A 22,638-nucleotide genomic window follows, 5' to 3' on the forward strand; every position below is an offset into this window, starting at 1 on the left:
TTTCCAGTCTGTGCTGCCATGTGGAAGTGCATCTTCCCCAGGTGCAGGACTTTGCACTTAACCTTTTCTTGCACTTCCTAATGTTCCTGTTGGCCCATTTCTCCAGTAGCTGCAGGGCCTTTTAAATGGTAGCAAAATTCATCTGGTGATTCAGTCAATTCTTCCACTTTTCTACTGAAAACCTGCTGAGGGTGCACTCTGACCATCATCCCAGTCATTAATGAAGATGTTAGACAGCATCAGCTCTACACTGGGATACCAGCCACACCAGCTTTGTGCCACTGCTCACAACCCTTTGCCTGCTTACAGCCCCACAAGCCGGTTTAAAATCTTTCTCATTGTACAGTTATCTATCCAATATTTCATCACTTTGTCTATGATGATGTTATGGGAGGCAATGTCTAAAGACTTACTAAAGTCAATATAAATGACGTGACGTTTCCCCTCAACCTTGAAGACATTTGTCTCACTGTCGAAGGCTGTCAGGTTAGTTAAGCTGGATTTCCTCTTTGTATGTCCATGTTCAGTACTACTGATCACCTTCTTGTCCTTCATGTATATGGAAATGGTTTCCCGAATTACTTATTTATCACCTTCTCAAGGATCAGTGTGAGGCCAACTTGCCTGAAGTTCCCTGGATCCTCTATCCTGCCCTTTCTGAATACAGGAGTGATCTTTGCTTTCTTGCAGTCCTTGGGAACCTCCCATGATCACCAAGGTATTTCAGAGACAGTTTAAAGTGGCCTGACAATTACATTGGCCTACTTGCTCAGCTCTTGCCATCTCTCATGCCATCTGGTCCCACAGGTATGTGTGCATTCAGTTTGTTCAAATGTTTCCTAACCTGGTCTTCCACCACTGAGGGTAAATCATCTTGGTCCAGGCTTTACAACTGGTCTCGGGGAACTGAGATTCATGAAGGCAGGTCTTGTGCACTGAGGTGAACAAGGCGTCGAGAAGGCCTTTCTTGTGTCCTCATCACCAGATCTCCTTCCCCAGTCAGTAGCAGGCCCACATTTTGCCCAGTGTTCCTTTTGCTAGGGATTTGTGTGAAGATACCTTTACTTCTGCCTTTTTTATGCCTTGCTAGATTCAAGTCTAGGTGGATTTTAGCTTTTCTAAGCTCAGTCCTCTATGCTTTGACAGTGTCTCTGTATTTCTTCCAGGTCACCTGTCCCCACTTCCACCTTTTGTGTGCTTTCTTTATGTATTTGAATTTACCTGGGAGGTCCTTGTTCATTCTTGGAGGTTTTCTGTTGCCTTTGATTTTCAAAGATCACCTCCAAGCTCAAGGATGGTCACTCCTGATCAGCATGAAGTGAAGAAAAGTCAGCAAAAGGCTTACTTTACAAGTGGTCTTTCACCTCATAAGGGCTGGGAAGCAAACCATCCTTATGTAAAGGCTTTAGCACTTTGTCACCTAATTTCCCTTTTGAAGTAATCTAGGGAACGTTCATACAAGTATTCACACAGGCATGACATCCCCTAACGCAAACGTGATGATGGATGGAGGTGCTGGAAGAGAAGTAATCTCATCTGCTCGAATAGTTGGATCTGGCAGAGATCTTTCAGCAGCTGCAACTGATTATATTTGACTTCTACACTCTAGTGGACTCCATTTCCCCTTTCAAAGCAGAGTTATATATGCTCTCTGTGTTTGTTCGTCTTGAAGAAAAGAAAACTAAGGAAGTTACAGCTACTGCCATGAACTATCAGATGGGTGCTTTTGGAGAAGACTGAGCTATGCTCTCGTTAGATTTGTGCAGTGCAAGTATGAGAGCAAACAGAAGTTTTAGAAAGGGAAATTCTAACTACCTGTAAGGGGAAAAAAAAAAACAAAAAACACACACAACAAAAAACACTTCACAGTGAGGATTGTGAGCTATTGGAACAGGTTGCCTGGAGGGGTTGTCGAATCTCTGTCCTTGAGGATACTCCAAACTTGACTGGACAGTGCTCTGAGCAACCTAACCTGACTTCAAGCATGGCCCTGCTTTGAGTGGGGAGTGGGTCCAGATGACCTCCAGAGATCCTGTCAGTTTAAATTATTCCATGATTTTATGACTCTACGCATTCTTATTAGGTACCTGTCAGTGAGACATAAGAAGTTAGATCGATATGTTCAGACCCTTTTGTACTCTTATACAGTGGCTGGATTTCCTACGCTGTAGTTCACAGTATTCATTTCTAATAATGGGAGAGAGTGATTGAAAATGGGAGTTAGAAAGGAAGGATACAATTCTTTTTGCAGCAGAAGTGTGGAGAAACTGGCTAGTCTAAAGAATTTTGCTTTGATCTTTATTGCTGTTGAAAAACAGAGACTGAAATTGGTTTAGAGAGTATGGATGCAGTTAGCAAATAAAGCACAGAACAGTAGTGAAGACTAAATAAACTGCAATATACTGTTTAAATTGTGGTAAATTAACTAAACCAAATGAAAAAATTGGATTAGGATAGAGAAAAAGAATTCTCACATTTGAATTTTTCATGGGAAAGGGTTTTTCTGGGAAGATTTAGTTTGCTTTTGTCTGTGCTGGAGTGCTTTATATAAAAAAGAATGTTTATTCTACAATGATCTGATCATGTTGTTAACTTATCTGTAATAACTGAGGTCTCTGAGATTATATCAGTACAGGACAGTAATGAATTTACTATATTTGCATCCTGTAAACTATTTTTACTGGATTTCAGCAAATACAATCTCTCTCTACATAGAAAATTTTATAGACTAAAAATTAAAACTTTCTTATTTTTAAATATATAGAAGTGGTTTGGAAATTCTTTATGAAGTGTAGTACAAACTCACACAAGGAAAGGCGTGTAAATGCTACAGGGGACCTAACATTGAAATACACACATGAATAATATATTAGTTGATATACAGTACATATAATTAAAATTGAAAGAGCAAAGCAAATTTATAAAATATTTAAACTGAGTAGTGAAGAACACTGCAGAGAATTAAATAAGTCTTTCTTTTTTCTTTTTTTTTTTTTTTTTTTTTTGCCTGCCAGTTATACACTACCAGTATGTAGCAGTAGCAGTTTTCTTAGGGAGGATGTTTCCCACACTTAAGAAATTGACTGGGTCTTTACATGTGCAGTGAAGCATAATTAAAGCAATAGTTTATAGATATGATACAAAACAGTAGGATTTTTCTCAGTGCAAAGAGGGTAAACGTCCATAACAAAGTAGAAGTGGAAATCAGTCAAATAAGTATTAGAATTTAGAATAAAACTGAATAATTAAAAATAATTAGTTTGAACATAACATCTTTGAACATAACCTTTGACATCTTTGAACATAAACCTAGTTATAAGAAAATTATGAAAAAAATTTAAATCTAGTTTACTCTTTTTTTTTTTTTAAACTTGTGAGTTGTAACACACTTTGTCAATGATCATCTAAAACTATACTTTTCTTTTTAGAAGTCAAAGCTACATATGTCCAACAGGATGTTGGTCTTGTCTGGAATTACAGAAGCATCTGTAATAGCAGTCTTTGAAAGCTGCAAGTTTTAATATTGGATATAAATTGAAAGAACTATATGATACAGTCTATATTATTGCATTGATTAAAAACTCTGCTATAATACCATTCTACCCTCAATATAAAAAGTGTTTTAATTTGAGCATAAGCTGCACTTAACAGCTTTCTTTAAGAAAATTCAATGCTAGAAGCTGAAAGGCTCTGCTGCTTTACATTCCATTCATAGGGAGAAGTTTCTGAGGTTGAGGAAATAACTATCAAGCTTGGAAGATATTAACAATTGAAGTAGGCAGGTATGCAATGAGAATAGGTGTGGGATTTGACAGAGTGCCAAATCATGAATTTCTAGACTGTCTGCCAGTAGTTTGGTGTCTTTCTGGATGCCCTTGTAGGGTATAACAATAGATTTCGTTGCTTGCATATTGCTTCATGGGCAGCATCATTCATTAAGATATTTTTAAAGCAGAAGATCTTCTAGACCAATTCTTATTTTTATTTTGACTACCTGAAGCCTTATCTTCTATTTTAAATGTGTTTCAAGTTTCCATGAAACCCTGTTAATTATTTGTGGTATTAGCTCATTTGACTCAGGAAAAGAAGTGTTAAAAGTATAACATGAATCTAAATGTAAAAGACAATAAAAATACCATGATCTGTATTGCTTATGTTTACTATTTTAATGGATTTCTTTTTCCCCCTCTTCTCCTGTCTGTCTCTCCTGTCAAATAAAGGCCAAGAAACACCAGGTCTTTCTAACAGAGACGTATGAAAACAACATGAGAGAGCTGGAGTTACTCTTGGACAGCTTTGCTATGTCAGGCCAGCGGACAGCAGGTTAGTTGAAGGTATAAAATGACAGATGCATCTGTCAATGTTCCAAAGTCACTACATTGTGGGAATTCTGCAGATGCCTCTTGCATTCCCTCTTCTCAACATGCTTTGATTTGATGACATGATAAGAGCAGTTCTCACAGCAGTCAAATGGCCTTCCTAGCTGAGAAAGGGTGACGGAATGTGGACCTGCTGTTGTCAGCCCAGAGCTTGATTTACAAATGCTGGGGTGTATATGATCGGTCAGAAAAGGGCTCACTTGCTGTGCTCTAAATCCAACTGAGAAAAAAGTCCTTACAGTATACCTGCAAAGGGAACAGATGTTTTGCCTGAACTGAGCCAAATTCTCAGGCAACCTTCAGCAACTTAAAGGTCATATATTCAAAAAGGTTGTGTAGGACACATGATATAACACAATACTTTTTGCTGTTGAGTGTGCACTAGTATTGTATTGCATTCATTGCATTCATTTGATCTAATACAATTATTTTTCTCTTCTAATTATAATGAATTGCAAGTTAGTAGTTGTCAGTCAACAAACTGCTGCGTGCATAAACATTTGAAATTGTGGCTAACAAACAGAATTTTAACATAAAAGCTTGTGATCTTTTTTAAAGGGTGAAAACAATACACTTTTCTCATTTGAAATGTTCATTTAACGCTATGTATACGAAAAATTCTCCATGTGATTTCTGTTAGAAAGTCATATGCTAGACACAAAAAGCTTCCAGTTTACAGAGCAAATAAACTGGAAACAACAACAACAACAACAACAAACGAAACAAAACAAAAACAGATCAAAAGTTTCTTAAAGGGCAAATTAATTTATTTGATTTAAATTGTGATGACAAGTTTCTGCAATGTTTAGCACCAATAGACATAAAAGGTAGTATAACATCTTTAGGGAAAGATACACATATAAATTAAGATTTTTTTAAGGCCTAGTACTGTTAAAATAGAGTAAAGGAACTTCCTAGAAATTCTGTTGTTCTCAAAGGCCTAGCCTTGCATATGTGATAAATTGATTTTATATCATATGATGATATTTATATTATATGATGGGCTATATAACTTTTATTTGGGAGCTGGTATCAGTCTTATTCTGTAATTGTAAGTGTAATTCCTGTGGGTAATACCTATAGGTTTACTGCAGATATGTCAGACTGAAAAGCTCTTCAAATCTGTATGTTTTCCTCAATCTTGAAAAGTTCCACATGCCCAGAGGGGATACTGCAATTCTGGAGGGAGCTGGATGCTGCTGCCAAAGTGCAGTTCCAAAGCAGTAATTGTCTTTTGGGTAGGTTTTCTGTTCTCCCTTGTGATAAACTTCACAGAGAACAGCTTTAACCTGTTTCTATCTTATTAGGGATTTGGTAACTTCAGTATTAATTTGCTTTTGTTGTTTGAGGTAAACTTCCAAAGATCTTATTTAAAGGGATCTTTTTTTAAGCTTCAGTGTCTCTGTAGAGGCTTAGTTGTGGAAGAAAGTCAAATTTAGCACTGCTGTAGATTGAGTCTTTAATACTGAAGTGGATGTTGACGAATATATTTGTTCTACATGTTCAGTATGCTTTTAAAGTGTGAAACTTAACATTTTTAATGCTCTCAGCTTAATGTGTTACTCTTAGGAATTTATTATCTAACAATATCATTTTTCAAGAAAAATGTCTTATTTGAAACGGATACACCTTGATGCCAGTAAAAGTCAAAATCATTGGTAAATTTTCATAGTTTAATTAGCAGAAGTGGGGAATTGATGCTACATGAGCCACAGTTGACTGGACAATCTTCCTTGTTTTGATTTTTTTTCTTTAAACTTTCAATTCCAGTGGTCAAAAAAGTGGCCTTAAAAATCTGTCAATATAAAGGCTCCAGACCCTTCATTTAAGTGCTGATAGTTGCTGTGCTTTTGGAGCTATCCAGGAAGAGAAGAAGACTTTATATTTGTCAGATTGAAAGAAATTAAAACAAAATAAATCTTTATAGATTCCAAACTAAGAAGCACAATCTACATCTTCCTCTTTTTAAGTGACCTTTATAAATATTCCACAGCATTGTTACTGTTACTGGCCAATTTGCATGATTTCAGTTTGTTCATATTCAGTTTGTCATATTTTGCAATTTTTCACCTGTAGGATGTGAGCTCAGGGAAATTTGTCTTCATTTTAAGCAAAAAAGAAAAAAAAAGTTGCAGTAATCTGAAAAAAAAAAAAGAAAATTGTGAATTAAGTATAAAGAGATAAGAGTTTTAGCTGTTTGAATAAGCTGAAAGACTGAAAGAGTAGTTTACTCATCTTTTTACCTTCTGTCAGAGTCATGTTGAACCTGGCATTTTCCCCAGATTTTTCCCCAAAACTCTTAGGTGATACTGGGCAAATGCTTCAAGTATTGTTTTCCCCCTTGTTGCTAAGTAGGGCCTCTCCAGCAAGAGAGTGCCGTTTGGATTATGTTGCATGTCTCCTGCATAGCTGTATGGAAACAGACAACATTTGGCCAGTATTAAAGCTGTAGGCTTGTTTTCAGCTAATGCAGGAAGGTGGAATCTGGTATTTCTGTTGGCAAGCTGGGCTGCCTAGAAAATAAGGTTGCAGCAAAGGCAAAGAATGCCAGGATGGAAAGTTTACTGGCAAAAGTCTGTTCTTGGCAACCATGATGTAAATTAAGACAGTTCAAAGGCATGTTTTAGGGACAGCACTGGAGGTTGGGACTTCAGAAATGAAGATACATTTTTTAGACAGCTTGATGAAAAATATGGATTGGAAGACAACTGCTAGATTGATTTAATGGCTATTATTTTAAATTGATGATAACTCCATGTTACAGCTTCTTTGGAGCTAGAAGTAGGGAATAACAGTATTTTTATTTATTTATTTATTTATTTTTTCTGTGCAGGTTCACTGCTAAGTGTTCCTACAAAAAATAAAATTGCTTTTGTAATTGAAAAGACAGCACTGGAGTCCTGTGCATCCTTAACTTTAGCTATGGTAAAACGGCAGTACTGTAAGGTGTTACAGATCTGTTACTTATGTCTAAAATCTGAACTTCTCACAAAAGGTCAGATTTTATGATTTTTTTCTCAGAATGATTGTAAGTGTATTAAATTGCCATCTGGGACAGTTCTAAGACTCTGAGTTTTGAGTCAGGGCACTGGACTCCCATTGAGAAGATGTTGCTTTTCCCTGACTCTGTAGATGGTTAGAACCTGTGGAAAATACATGTAGCTGTCCACTGGAGGTACCTGATAAGACAGAGCAGCATTCTGTCCTAGAGATGTGCCTTATTTTTAAATTCACTTTTACGTGCATTCTTTCTAAGTTCACTTTTATGCTGTAGGGCAGATTATGCTCCTGAGACTGAAAACAAATTTACAAAACTGTAATTGGTTTTTCTAGGCATAACTTTGACAGAAACAGCCGGCCAGCAAGTTGAATAGAAAAGTTAGTGTCCAATCTGAATAGTACTCAGCCATACTCTATGCTTTCTGGCATTGAAGGGCTGGGAAAGAAGTCAGTAATTAATTTAAAACTTAAATTTTCAGAATGGATGTTGGCAGTGTTTTCTAACTTGCATGTGTGTGCAGGTTTTCCACTAACAATAGTGTTATGTGTGGCATACAGGATGTCTCATTTTTTAGAATGTCATACTAATTAGATAATACTAACCATAGAATTATATAAAAAAAATAAAAATGTAACAACTTGGAAGTCTGTAAGGACACCTTCTCTGACTGACAAAATTTCATTCAGGACTGAGACTGTCCCAATGAAAAGACTTAGTATTTAGTATCTGATTTGACTTTATGAGCCATTCTGGGAAAACTGATGATAATTGCACATTACTCATAACAGCTTTCTTGGAGCTAGAAGTGTAGAAGAATAGTACTTTTTTTTTTTTCTTTTTTTCTGTACAATAGGATCGCTTCAAAATATTCATGCAGTGGGTAATAGGGAAAAGCCCTGTACATTCTTATCTCTAAGGCTTGAGGAAAAGGTGATGTTATCATTTGTTACAAAATGGATTTATAAAAGTTGCATACTAATATAAACAGAGCTGAGAAGAGGAATCTGTCAATAACTTGCTATTTTGCTGTAACACCAGAAAAAACGAGTACGTTTTTCTGGGAAATTTAATATCAGCTGACATCTTGTGACCTCTTGATCAATATAGGGTTGTTTTGCTTTCTTAGCACATTGTACTACAGGCTTTGGAATGTTCAGACTTGTTCATATGTCCCTAATTAAGGCAACCAGATTAGAAGTCTCCATCTAAAAGTTTAATAAATAAGTATAGTGTGTATATAATGGATATATCAGCTTGAAGATTTATAATTGAAACATTATGTAGGACTCTGCAGACAGATAATAATTTTTTTTTTTATTATTTCCTTTGGAATGAAATTCAAGATCATTTAAAAGGTTTTTAAGACCTCTCCAAGCATAATATAGTCATGTGATCTTTGGCTCAGTAAAGCTTTGAGTAAATGAAGTACTACATTATAATTTGCATGCTTAGTCACAACAGCAAAATAATGTCAAGAAAAGTGTAACATACTTAACTTTCAGGCAATGTGTTTTTCAAAGTGTGTTATTGTGTGGTTTTAATGTTGGCTGGTCTGACTGAATGACACAGTTTTGACCACTGTAGAAATTATATATGAGACTGCATACCAAATACATTAGGTAAAAATGTAATCCAGAATTTACAGTCCTGTATCTTGTATTAAAACTTTTATACAAATGTCTTTCAGCTGTATTTGCTATGAAGGTATGGCTATTCAGCTTTATCTTTTGTGGAAAGCAAGGCTTCAGTGTTTTGTGTTGTCACTGAAGCCCTAACTAATTTTAATATTTCTCATCCAGTGCGAGTAGTTTTCTCTCTGTGGCTTTATGGGCTTAATTTTCATTCTCTATTTTTCTTTAGGCACTTGTAAGGACAAAGATAAATCTTCAAGCTTCTCTGTCCTTGAGACTTTGAGTTGTACCTTGACAGCTTACCAGAACAAGCTGGAAGATACGTCTAATGAGGTAACACTTGCACTGTTTGGCTCTATATGTATTGCCTTCAGCCTGCAGCAGTACATACGCTTTGCTTGTAACAAAGGTCAGAAGAGAGGGAATGTTGAGCTGACAGCTTCACATATACGAAAAGAAATAGCCTCTGTCACTACTATTTCTCTAAGCTTGCCCTATGGTAAAGTTTCACTTATATTTGGGGGGGCGGGGAAAAGAGTTTTTTTTTCCCACTTTTTTTTTTTTTTTTAATTTTTTGGGCTTATTATTTTCAATAATCATTCATGGAAATAGGTCTTCCATATCTAGGATTTCAGTTAAAAGAACACAAGATGTAAGAGTTCGGGCAGTGTATACTACAGTACTCCTAAATACCACTTAAGACTCAACAGTCATTTGTATCAGATATGCAAATATGCATTCCCTTGTATATTTAAAAAGTGGCATAATTTTCTGAGATGAGTGTGTTTATGATGAAGTCTCTACTTTTTGATGGTGTTTTGCAGTCTTTGAAGTAAAATAGTACCTTGACAGTACTTTCCTTAAGATACCTAAGATGGCAATTGATACATTTCAATTTTGGAGTCTTACCCATGAAAAAAAAGAAAAGCTTTTCATGCAGTTGTACTGACCTTTTATTTTACTGTCTGAAAAGTCACAATCTTGCATTTATTTTCTCATTTGTATTGCTAATGTGATTAAATTAATCCTCTTGGGTTTAAATGTTTTATGAATTTGTAGCTTTAAAGGCTGTAGAGAGAAGTTAACTACACTTTGTTAAAGCTTTTCTGTACAAAATTTTAATTAGCTTATCTTTGGATAACATTGGCAAATACAGAAGACCAAGGTGTAGTAAGACTGTAAAAATGCCAGTACTGGTTTTTCATTTCTAGGTTTTGTCTTCTGTTTTGATAAATGCATAGTCTAGCTAGGCATTCACAATATTAAAAAAAAAAAAAAAAAAAAAAAAAAAGTATATCAGCTTTGCCCCTCTTACAGGAAAATGCATGGTCTCCTGGAAGACCTTTGAGTTTGTTCAGTGGGCGCAAAAATAAGTGACCATGGAAACAATTATACTTTTGTAAACAGCAAGCACTGTTAGGTCTCTCCCAGTGAGATAAGAGAGCCGACGTGTATAGTCATTATGAAACTCTTCTGAGACCCAAGTCTGGAAGCTGCAGAGTAACTAGGAACATATTACCCACAGCGAATTGTTATTTGGGAGGAGGAGTGTCACGTGGTGTGCAGCACAGTTGAAAAGTCGACTCAGCAGGCTTTGGCTTAGTGATGTGCTTTGTTGTGAAACCGTGCCAGAGACAGCAGTGGGGAGACCAAGGGGGTGGCTGCTAAGAAAGCAAAGAGAGTATTCTGACAGAAAGAAGAATGAACTGTCAAGAAAAATAAATCGCAAGCAGAGCAGGACCAACTGATGACCTGCCACAAGACTTCCCAGTAGGACTGCATGTGACTGACCCTGAAGTTGTCATACAGAGCCAGAGATCACCGAGCACCTTCATGGTGCACAGAAAGGGCAGTGCTCTGTCCTTCTTGATTACCCCATCCCCAAAGATAACACTGCTTTTGTTTTTTGTATATTATATATGTATAGTAATAAAACCGTTTGTAATAATACAGTGAAACTCAAAGGGACTATGAAGGGCACTGTGCAATAAAAATAGGATGTTTTAATACACAGCAGTAACGGTTTAGTTTTGAGTAATTATGTAGTGGTTATTTTTGTAGTGAGATTTCCAACAATACCGCACATACTGATGGAATTATTAATATACATGTACACCTGTGTGGGCATGTGAAATATACTGGTAAACTTGTAATTTGTCACCTTTAATTTACTGTGTTAATGACTAGATTAAGTGATACAGTTTGTTTGTGTGACTGAAAGTTGTATGCGTGTTTTGTTTTTGATGGAGAATAAGCTTTTGACTTTCTGTGCAGAATGTGCAGAGGCTCTAGTGCAGAGGCTAGAATATGCTTGGGGAGAGAGAAACGGCTACTAAACCGTTACTAACCGTAAAAAGACTGGAAATATTCCAACTGCAGTCTGCAATTTACCATAATTATTTCTGAGGGTTCTGCCAGGTCTTCTGATCTGAATTTGAACAACAACAACAAAAACTTCAGAGTAATTTGTAAATTTTGTAAATGGGATATTTTACTTAGGAGTTGTTCCTGAATGTTCAGGTGTGAGCAGTAGCCTTCAGTGTAGTACATATCTATTTGATGGTTTATTTCAGATGAATGTGTAACTAACCTTATCATCAGGTAACCAACAACAAAGATTATAGCGATGTGTTATTATCTTTTTTTTCCTGAAAATTAAGCTAGTGGTCATTATGGAGCACTAAGGTGGTTGCTTCTAAAATCAAAAAAGTTGACAAGACCACACGTCGCTCTTGGGATCATTACTGCTGCTTCTTGGTATCTGACTGCTGGGCAGCACTCAGTAAAAAGCAAGAGACTATTCTCTTAGCTGGACACTTTGTGCAAAAGGCCAGTGACTTTGCAAGCTTGTTTTCTCAAACCACTCCCCGAATCATAATTTGAACTTACTGCATTTTAAACACACTTCAAAGTCTATGTTTTTGTCAGATATTTTGAGAGTTGATGGGAAAGTTAATGATGGGCTCTGTTTGGGATTTAGTCACTGCTATTTATCGTAAATCACTATAAAACAGTTTTTAGGGCTTCTTCTTCTTTTTTTTTTTTTTTTTTAATAGCACATTATTCAGATAGTGGAGAGTATAAATATTGTCAAAGGAATTGAAAACAAATTTATTATACAAAATTCTTCCTTTATATTCAAGTGATTATATAGGTCTTCTGTAAGAGTGTTTTTGACCTCTGTGTTTTTTACAGCTTGGGAAAATGACGGCTTTGTGTGAAAAGATGACAAAAGAACTTGAGATATCCAAAGAGAAAATGTATGCTTTAAGTCAAGACCTTAAGGTATGGTTTCATGAACTTAACATCAAATTTGAAAGTTCTTTAAAACGTATCCATCTGGATTTAAGTTATCTTTTCATCGTATCTGAATAAGTCTCTGAATCATTGTATTCTGTTGAGCAGACTAGTTACTCTGGAAGCTTGTGTGAAGTCATTCTATCTCATTCTGGTTACCACCTGAGTCTACATAACTGAACATTTCAATGATTGCACTTCTGAAATAATTCGAAATCTGTTTTTCAATTTGCAAAGTATTGTTTTATATTGAGAAGACTTTCAGTAGTTTTTTTCTTAACTAACTGCATCTACTTTTATCAAGAAAACTAAGAATTAGGAAAGAACGTTATCTCTGTTTATGTGAACGGAGATTTTATTAAAGATGTCCATCCTTAGTTTTTGTTTATCAAAACAGACAATATATGTATGAAGCATTAGGTGCATTAGGTATACCAGTAAGATATACCTGGGAACTGGTATATCTTACTGGTAAAGTTGTATTACTTTACTGGTAAAGTAAGATATACCAGTAAAGACATTTCAGAAACCTTTTGAATAAAGAGATTTTTTTTTTTTTGGCTAACATACCACTTTTGTAATGTCCTGTCTGGTTACATCAGTGGCCAAGAGAGTGAGGAAGTCCTGAGGTCATGGTTAAACTTAAATGTTCCAACTGGCAGTGTATTATATTACTGCCAAAATAGAATGTCTCTACTCCCAATGTTTCTCAGATTGTTTTGCAGGCGATATACTGCTTCATCACTTCAATTTAGTCAGAGATATTTCTGCAACATTCATTAAATCTTTGTATTCGTTTATACTTAAACATCATATCCTTTCATCTGATGTGAATTTTCTTTACTAACTAGTTTATGTTCAGGACACTTATGGTTTCTGCTTCTGTTACAAGGTCTTTTTAAAGCTTAGGTGCTTTATTATTTGCAGACCCTATTGCAACAGATATGTCTACTCTTCAAGCAAAAATGCTTTTTCTGCACACAGATGGTGCTGCTTTGTATGTAGTACATACTAAGTGATTGTGTATGCACACAGTCACTTTAAATCTTCAGTGATAAGATTTAATAAATGATTGAAAACTAGATCCACCCTGAAAACATTTGTTAGAAACTTACTGGTGCTTTAATATTGTAATATTTTCATTAAGAGGAAGAAAAGTCATTGTCTAATGAGTTGGAAGCATCTTTACTATTATATTTTCCATGTAAGCAGCTATGGTTGTATGAAAAAGAAACAATGCTTTTATTTTGACCTTTAACAAACTTTAGCAGTTCTGGAAGTCCAGTACTTGTAGGAAGGGTAAGCATGTATATGTCAGCAATCTTTTGTCTTATAAGGGATAGTTTAATAAATTCTTTATCTTGTGAGATTTGGTATTGGTAACATGATCTTTACGACCATTTCTGATGATTAATTTCTATTCATGGTCAAACCTCCAAAGGGAGTCCTCAAATTATTATTTTTTTCCATGCAGATAAAGAATATAGTGGTTCACAGTAGCTCTGTTGTCCACCAACCTGGCTGTAATGGATCAAAGATTTACTTATGAAAAAAATCTTTCACTGTCTCAAAGACCAATTCACTCTGCGGAGGATAATTTGCATTCATGACTTCTGAATTCTCATTTGGGGAGATAACCTGGATTTTGAATTCAAAAAGATAAGTCAGTGTACCGTGGAGTTTTTAACTTTCTGAGATGGATTTCTGATGCTGTCTAGTTCTAAGCTGCAGAAAAGGACTGTTGTCAATTTTGAGAATCCATTATTGGCAAGATGTAGTCAGATTAGCCTGGAGTCTTCTGAACACATGGCAATGTGAATGTTTACTTCCTCAGATGCAGAGGTCTGCAGTAAGGTACCAACTTTTCTGTTCTGTGTCTGTTCTACAGGAAGCACAGGATAACCTGGCTGATGCCAATAAAGAGTTAAATCATCTGCATACTAAGTGTGCAGACAAAGAGATTTTAATAGGAGCTTTAAAAATGGAGCTACAGAATGTACAGCAGTGCTGGGAGAAGGAGAAAGTATGTGCCACAGAATCTGAAAATGAAATCCAGAAGCTTACCAGGGCTTACCAGAAGGATATGGAGGTATTACCAGAGACAAGATGACTGTCAAAAAGAGTCTTTATTTAATCTCTACTTTGTACATTTACATATATCAGATGGTTACCTTTAGACTTAACATTTATCCCCAAAATATGATTTTAAGATATGTATTTTTAAAAATGTATTTAATATCTACAAGATCTCAGGATATATTGTTTCTGCTTCCGTCTGTGTTGGAACTAATATCTTAACTCTTCCAGTATTTTGAGCGTTTGAACAACTGAAATTATTTAAACGGATACGCTCAATGAACATTTTTTCTTTCTTTCAAACTGAAAGTTAACAGGAGTGTTCTACGGTTGGAACCTACAACAGTATCATCTTCACATGTTGTTAATTACAGATTCACATAGCAATTGATAGATAGCAAATGTGGAATTGAGGTAATTTTGCATGCCTGACAAAAAAAACTAAAAAATTCTTATTTGTGACCTTTTAGCTCATTGTGGTGTGCTACAAGTGGGAATTGCTTAAAAAAAATCTTATCTCAGAACTGTTCTCTCTCTCTCTCCTTGTATTTGTTTACAGATGTTAATTTTGTTGCTTTATTATTTCCCCCCAGTAAAGTAGTTCTGTATTAGCAATAGCAATGATTTTCTTTATCATTGTTGTTGTGCATATTGAGCTCATTACTTCCACAAATTTAAATTTGGATGCCAACTGAGTAAAAAGGGAACATTCTTTCCACCTCCCTAGCAGTCTGGTATTTAAATAGTGTCCACATGAAGCAGCTGGAATTGTTATACACACATCAGATAATGATTAAAGTGAAGGAAACTAGAAGCCTGGTTATATTGTAAAGTCAGCATGTCTACAGCACTGTGGTTGCATTCAACATGTGTGAATTGATTTGGGGTCTTGGGATCCCTTATTTTCATGCCAAATGGATAATTATCATCCTCGGTTTATCACAGCTCAAGCAAAAATGCTATGATGGTGGCACACTGCATTTTCCTTGGGGAAATAGAAGATCTGCCAAAAATGAAGTAAAAACAAACTGAACTACTTTTTTTTTTTTTTTTTTTTAAAGTTAAAATACCATTAAATAATTGTGAGAAAACGCACCTAAGTGCAATGGAAAGGTCTCAGGAAGACCATAGTTCCTCAACTTAGTCATCCACAATTTCTTGATTTAAAGCTTCACTGGGGCCCCTGGCAAACAGTGGGAACCTTTCCACTGGTTTATTGACTTTGAATAAAGGCTCCGTTTCTGGCGGTTATTGAGGTACAGCTTTCTATTGTTTTCTTAATGAAAGCTACTAAGTTGCATATCTGTACTAGAATGATGAAGTCTGGAATTTCCTGTGCATGCAATTGTTGCTAAAGATTATGTACAATTTACATCAATTTATTATACCACTGCCTAAAGTCACTGTAAATGAATGAGATGTGGTTCATGAAATTTAGCTGATGAAGCCATAAGCCTGTTTTGTCTAGCTATTTGGTTATACATATTCCATGCAGAAGAAATTTTTGAAGGAATTTAAAGTGTCAGTTGTTTGAACAGTGGTTTGTGCTGCAAAGCCAGTCAGGCTCTTTTCTGTATGCTGTGCAGATACTGGAGGTGGGTACGGTTTCAATGTACCTGAAAGTGTTAACATGAATAATTAAATTGTATTTACTAATAGCACTGAAAATTGCATCTGTATTAGGTACTGGTCATGAGCACTGCAAGATCAAATTTTATGTATTTGTATGCTGTGTATAGCCAGACAAGTTTTGTAAAAATTGTATTCTTACTCTGGCTTTAATATATTTGACCACAAATATTAGCAGTGAGCTTGGTGAGTTTTTTTTTCCTCCCAGTTGTGTGCAGCTCATATTACTGCAAGTGTGATGTACCTCTTTAGATTCTAACACTGTTCATATATAACAGTTACATTTTCTTTTGTCTCAGGAGAAGCTAACCTTCCTCCATGGCTTGTACCAGCGGTTGGTAGCTGGCTGTGTGCTTATAAAACAACCAGAAGGCATCCTAGATAGATTCTCTTGGTCTGAGCTTTGTGCAGTCTTGCAGGAGAATGTTGATGCCCTGATCTTAGACCTCAACAGGGCTAATGAGAAGGTAAGTGTCCTTAGGCACCAGCTACCTCTATTAAATTCAGTGACATTTGTCCACATCACAGTATCATTAAAAAGGACTGACATTCATCTTATTTCAAAAAGAATTTGGACGTTAATAATTCAATACCATTAATTATGGCTTGTCTACAACTCAGTTTGATGCCATTGCTGTGGGCATGTAAATGTGACTGAAGTCTGTATGAAGTCTCTAAGCTCCGCTTTCTGTGCAGGACATGCTAATAGTACTAGCCAATATTAGCCACAGGGACCTAATTAAAAGAAAATAAATTAATCTTACTGATGAAGCAATTCAAAGAACTTAGTCATTTACACTAATAAAGCAAGTCTTTATTTTAGCATAAAACAGAAACAAAATGCACTTGCTTCAGGAACATCATCTTTAAATTATGGGTTTAAGATTCAGATACACTATTTGAAAAAAATGCCAATGTATTTTTTGATTAATTATGATTTCTTGATTACCATATTTGTATTCAGAAATACAATAGAAAATAGTTATTTTTATAAATCATGTCAACGTATGTTAATATTTGTTCTAGGGAGAAACTGTACTTTTCTGAGTGATCGTAATGTTAATAAGCTTGCATGGCCCTTCTCCCCAGAAATCCCTACTTTTTAGGAAGAAGAGACTGAGACTGGTTCCACTGACTAACATATACCACCCTTTAATTTCATTCAGTTCATGTTCTGACTCCATTGATCAGGTCACTCCTGTGCTGACATGGTCTACTAGAATGATTCCAGATCTTGGCTGCCCTGACATTTTGTTACTGAGCACAGGAAGAGAAAAGCTCTTTCAGAACTTTCTCATCTGCTGGAATTGTAACCACTTTTCTAGCTTGTGTAAGGGACAGGGCTAGTTACACTGAATCATTTTGATTCCTTCCATCATTTAGTAAAAAAACCTCAGTAGTCCATCAAAATTACTAAAAAGGGATATATTAGAATAAATTCTGGATTATACAGAAAGACAACATTTCTATTTTTGATTAAATGTAGAGGAAGAAGGAGAATGTAAGGGAGGAGATGGGAATGAACATTGTTGGCAGTGTTTTTGGGTTTATGTGCGCCTAACTCTTTTGTATGGTTTAATTTAGTATGGTTATTGAGATTGATTGTGAGGTCTGTAGGGCTCTTCTCATGTACTTACCAGTGTTTCATGGATTTGGGCAGTGTTGTTACCTGTGGTGTACCCACTTCTTAAGAAAAAAGTTTTTCTCCTGCAGTTTGATGTGATATATTTGGAAGGTATATTGCTGATACTCTTTCACAACAAAGTGCATATACATGTATTAGAGATTGTTGCTAGCTTGATTCATTCCTCCATTTGGTTTGCATAGGAGCTGCAAAGTTAAATCACAGAGTGAATCACTTCATTCATCTTCATTGAAATCACGTTATAAACTGATGAGCTTCTTTTGAGAAAAACATCCTGTACACTAAAGCTTCTTGCAATTGTTTTCATACTCAATAATATATGGAATGTCTTGGCTTTCCAATCAAACAAAAAGTAAAATTAAGGACTGTTTTTTCATTATTACCCTAAGTCCTTGCAGACTGCTAGAGGACTGGTATACTTGGATTACTAATTTAGCAGTGTAAGATGTAATGCGCTTCTTTCAAAATGAGTAAGGGATGTCTAGTTAAGTTTCAGAAGGCAACAGTTATATTCAAGGGGGTAAAGGGATGAACAAACTGAAAATAGAGAAAAGCCATTATTCCAACATATGCCTTGCAAGATTGAAGAAAACCATTTGTAATGAAAGGCTTTTTATTTTTAATAAATAAGTTGAAGAAGTTAAAATTTAGATTTTATGCTGGGGAAGACTCTGTAATTAAATTAATATGTACAGTTAAAATCCAAAAGTGTATCAAGAGATAAAAGAATTTCTTTTTAAATGCTTGTCACGCAGATATCTCACCTAGAATATGTTTATAAGAACAAGTACGATACTATGAAGGAGCTTCAGCAAAGCCAGGAAGAAGCTTTTAGCAAAATGGCCAAACAGATGAAAGCACAGGAAAGCTGTTGGCAGAAACAAAAAAAGTATCTGGAACAGCAGTACTCAGGTCTCCTTGGGGAAGTTCATGCAAGGGCACAGGTATGGTGCTGTGAACTTCTGAATTTCTTTTCCTTGTAAATATTTAACGGACTATTTCAGTAGTTTGAGCTCCTAACCAATTTCAGGTTGTTTGGGAATTTTACACAGAATCACGGAGTGGTTGACGTTGGAAGGGACCTTTAGTATCTCGTTAAAATAAAATTTAAAAAATCACCACTACTAAAACAACTGTGCTAGTATTGAATTCACTTAGGATAGGAAACAAGTGACTGCTTGTTAAAATGTTCCAGAAATTAAGTGCTTAATGTTGTCCAGCAGTTGCTAATATATATATATTATATTTTGAGAATGCTAAAGCTTTAAGATTGAAATTGCTTGTTTAGGAATTATGTAGTTCAGCAGTTAGTTTTTAGTGTCATGCTTTGCAAAGACTTTGTAGAATAACAGCAGTTCGGTGTCATCTGGGGATGAATTTAGGTGTATTTGTTCTGACCCTGAGAACTAATTAGCAGTTACAGTGGTAGATTTCAGCAGTGTTAAAGTACTTTTTATACAAATACTTTGGTGAGCAATGGTTCAAAAGTGTAAAGCTGTCATCAGTCATTGTTAGTAAAGTTATTTACCATCTAAAATTTTTACTGTTACTCTACAACTGCAATTCATAGTCTTTACAATCACATCTCTTTAGAAATGTTTCAATTAAAATTGTTGTGAAATACAAGAAATAACGTATGACTTGCTATTTGTGACTACCATCTGAAACATGCTTTGTCAGATGAAGACTGCTTTTGTCTCGGATTTTAAGCTTTGAAGTCTGCTCTCTGACAATCGTATTTATGAAGTATTCTTTAGGCAAAGCAGTTTATTGTGATTTTTTGGAAATGGGCTAAAATCTTAAACGTTTTCTGCTCAAGATTTACATTTCCCATTGGATATTGACAATGCTAAAAATATCCCCATGAGTGCCTGTAAGGGGCATCCAGACTCATAGTGACTTCCTCCAGCATGCTGTACTTTCATGTTATGAGATCATTATCAACAAAAAGAATGATGAAATAAGGAAGATTAATTTTGAAAATGACCTTTTAAAAAGAAGTAGTGGGGTTATGCAGTTTAGATTTCTATCTGCTATGGATACTGTGTGAAACAAAGGTCTGCATAATCTCTTTCAGACCGTAATGTGTTGTGGAGAATTTATTCTGTGTAGTACTGTACCATGCTTTGGGACAGTGCTGAGTATGCCATTCTTTTCAACTGTAGCTGGCACGCGCATGCACTGAAAATACCACTCTCTTTTGCAGCCTGTGCATCAGGCATGTCTTCTGGAAAAGACTTTTTACTTCAATGTGCTGTAAAAGACTACAAGTTTTCTAAAAAGGAAGTGCTTTCCCTTAGAAATATCTGGGCATGTTTTCTGAAACAAGTTATGTAGGATTACAAGCTGATAGTGGTAGAAACTAGGTGGTGCAGCATCTGTATACACTTGAACTTCAAACAGGAGTTCATTCAACAAAATCTGGTCTTATCTTTGTTCTTTCTCACGTTCCAGCTTGTCTGCCTTAGCATTTAGTGTCAGTCTTGGAAGAAGACAGTCTCATTTCCTCTGGATTTCTACCTTATGACGGATGTTGAACCTACAAATACCAGATTAAGCTTTTACCTTTCTGAGGTCCATAAGCTCCATGGACGTCTGCTCTTAGGGCTGTTCTAATCCTGACTGCTTGTTTCTTGTAAGACTAGACTGATTTTTCCATCATGCATTTTGGGTCTGTTGGCCATATTAATCTGCAAGCTCACTGCTGTGATGGATCAGGGCTATGCAGACACACTAATGCTGTAGCCTTGTTTCCACAGGAAACATGTGAAGGCAAAGAGAAGGCTTTCAGTTCAGGCATGTCTTAGATCTATGCCGATGACTTTATCCCGTTAACTTAGAGCTCTACCTGCACAGCAATATGAGTAATGGATTGTGGAGATTGTTATTTTTGTTTCTTAGAAGTGAATTGGAGAAACAGGGCTTTTCTGAATGGCTTCCTAGTTGTTAAATGTGACATTGCAATGTGGAGGTTTTAGTAGCAATGACAACTGTCACTGCTTCTGTCCCTGTCTGTTCAGGGTCCCGGTTTCCAAGATGGGATCTATGGATATTAACAGATTCTACTTCACAGCTGTTACTGTTGATCAGGTGGACAATGTTAACTGGAAAGCAGTTTTTCTATGGGGCAGAAATTCCCACAGTGGCCTTATTGCAGGCCAACAGTAAACAAGCCTCTCTACAGATACCGCTCTTTGTTCCTAGTTTCTATATATAGCCTTAAAATGAATATCCTTTTTCCTTGCCTTTTGTAGCAGAAGAAGCATAGTCCCCTTTATTTTATGATGTACCATTTTGTTACAGTGCCTATTCCTTAGCCTTACACAAATTATTTATTTAGTCTGTACACAGTCTCATAGCAAAAGTCCTCTGAACCTTAACTATGAGTTGTTGTTTGGTTATTATGTAGACATTTATTAATCTGTCCCTATTTTTGTGGCAACCACTTATATAGTAGCGTTTTGTTCTGGCAAATACATGTGAGAGAAAATTCCTGTAACCACTTTTAAATTATTATTTTCAACAGAAAAATAAAAGGTTTACTAAATAGAAAATGGAAAAAAAAAATCCCTGAGGGAGAAAAATGGCTTTTCTTTTGCTTGCTTTTTTTTGTAAAGAATCTTTGCTTTTACTTCAAGGTGAGTGAACTACTTAACGACTGTGGTTATATTGTAATTGTATCAAAAATTGGTGTTTTACACAAAAAAGAAACCAACTGAAATACAGGAAAACCTTTTGAAGTTAGCATCATGATATTTCTAGCTTCTAGTTCTGTTTTCTTGCCAAAATAAAGTGAAAGAAGTAGGATAAAACTGTGTTACTAGTAACATCCGTTCTTTTGTCAATGAGTGTCATAATCTACCAAGTTCTGTAGCCCAGTGAGGAATCTCTCAAAACTCAAGCACCCAAAGAAGTCAAACTACCAACATTTAGGAGGAGAATTCTCTCCCTTTCAAAATTGTGCCTTTAAGCTTTGAAGAAAACATTAGAAATGATGAAGAGAAATACAGAAGTAATTATCAGTCCCTAAAAATAAGAGGGTACATTTTCTTACAATTTATTTTTTAATTTCTGTAGTCACTGTCTTGTTCATTTCTGCATATTCCCATATAACCTGAAACATTTAAACACTACATTTTTTTTTTAATTTTTTTTTTATTTGTTTATAAACTTTAATTAGCCAGAATACTGGATGTTAGTATTGTTGCCCAACAACCCTGTAGGGATCACGCTTTGTTTGTTTACTCAGATATTGGCCTTTCACCTGTAATGGCCAGAAACCATAAGTTGTTTTCTAAATTCAGCTTACCTTTTCAGTTCCTTCCAGTCATGCTATCAGTTTTTCTTCTTCTTCTTTTTTTTTATTTTCTGTTAAAATGAAGCATTCTAAATAATGCAGTAGCTCTGAAAGTATTTGTACTTGTGCATACTTAATTTTAGAGCAGTTAAGTGACATATGAGGCCTGTAAGTTTCGTTTTATAATTAAGTATTTTAGTTACCTACTATATTTTTTTATCACTGGAAATATTTTAATAACACACATAACCTGGTTATATGCAAAACACTGTAGTATGTTTTTCTTTCAACATCAATATTGTCAAACCATCTGTAAAGTCTACCTGTTGGTATTTTATTTCTTTGTCTTAAAGAGCAATATGTGTAAGTTTGGTCATGAGAGAGCTGTTACTCTGTTTGTCTTCCTAGTCCAGTTAAAATGCTTTCTTTCCAAAAATAATTAAATATTTATTTGGTCAAAGACATTCTGAACTGACATAGGTTACCTTTTTACAGAACTGCAGAATCTTTTTATTTCCTTTTTAGGGATAGTTTATGTATTTTTCCCCTTTTTGTGTTTATTGTGTGAAGGAGGAAGGAATTAGGATGCCCCCATCCCCATTTTCTTAAGACCAGTACCAAAGTTGATACATGGGAATGTGACTGGTAAATGTCACTTCATTTCTCTCTTGTCCACTGCTAAC

The 22,638-nt window shown here is 35.6% G+C and overlaps 1 protein-coding gene across 13 annotated transcripts in view; it reads left to right on the plus strand.

The window, feature by feature from the left end:
- Positions 1–22,638, plus strand: part of CCDC171 (coiled-coil domain containing 171) — a 172,573-nt gene that overhangs the window by 51,558 nt on the left and 98,377 nt on the right. For 12 of the 13 annotated variants that reach the window (XM_068666401.1, XM_068666408.1, XM_068666409.1 and 9 more), the window contains 6 exons: positions 4,221–4,323; positions 9,241–9,344; positions 12,207–12,296; positions 14,197–14,397; positions 16,313–16,480; positions 18,414–18,602. In XM_068666401.1, coding sequence (XP_068522502.1) covers positions 4,221–4,323; positions 9,241–9,344; positions 12,207–12,296; positions 14,197–14,397; positions 16,313–16,480; positions 18,414–18,602 — 855 coding nt within the window. The remainder of the gene's footprint in view (positions 1–4,220; positions 4,324–9,240; positions 9,345–12,206; positions 12,297–14,196; positions 14,398–16,312; positions 16,481–18,413; positions 18,603–22,638) is intronic. The other variant, XM_068666411.1, reaches the window with a different exon arrangement.

This window comes from Anas acuta, chromosome Z (genome assembly GCF_963932015.1).
Source record: "Anas acuta chromosome Z, bAnaAcu1.1, whole genome shotgun sequence".
Lineage (NCBI taxonomy): Eukaryota > Metazoa > Chordata > Aves > Anseriformes > Anatidae > Anas > Anas acuta.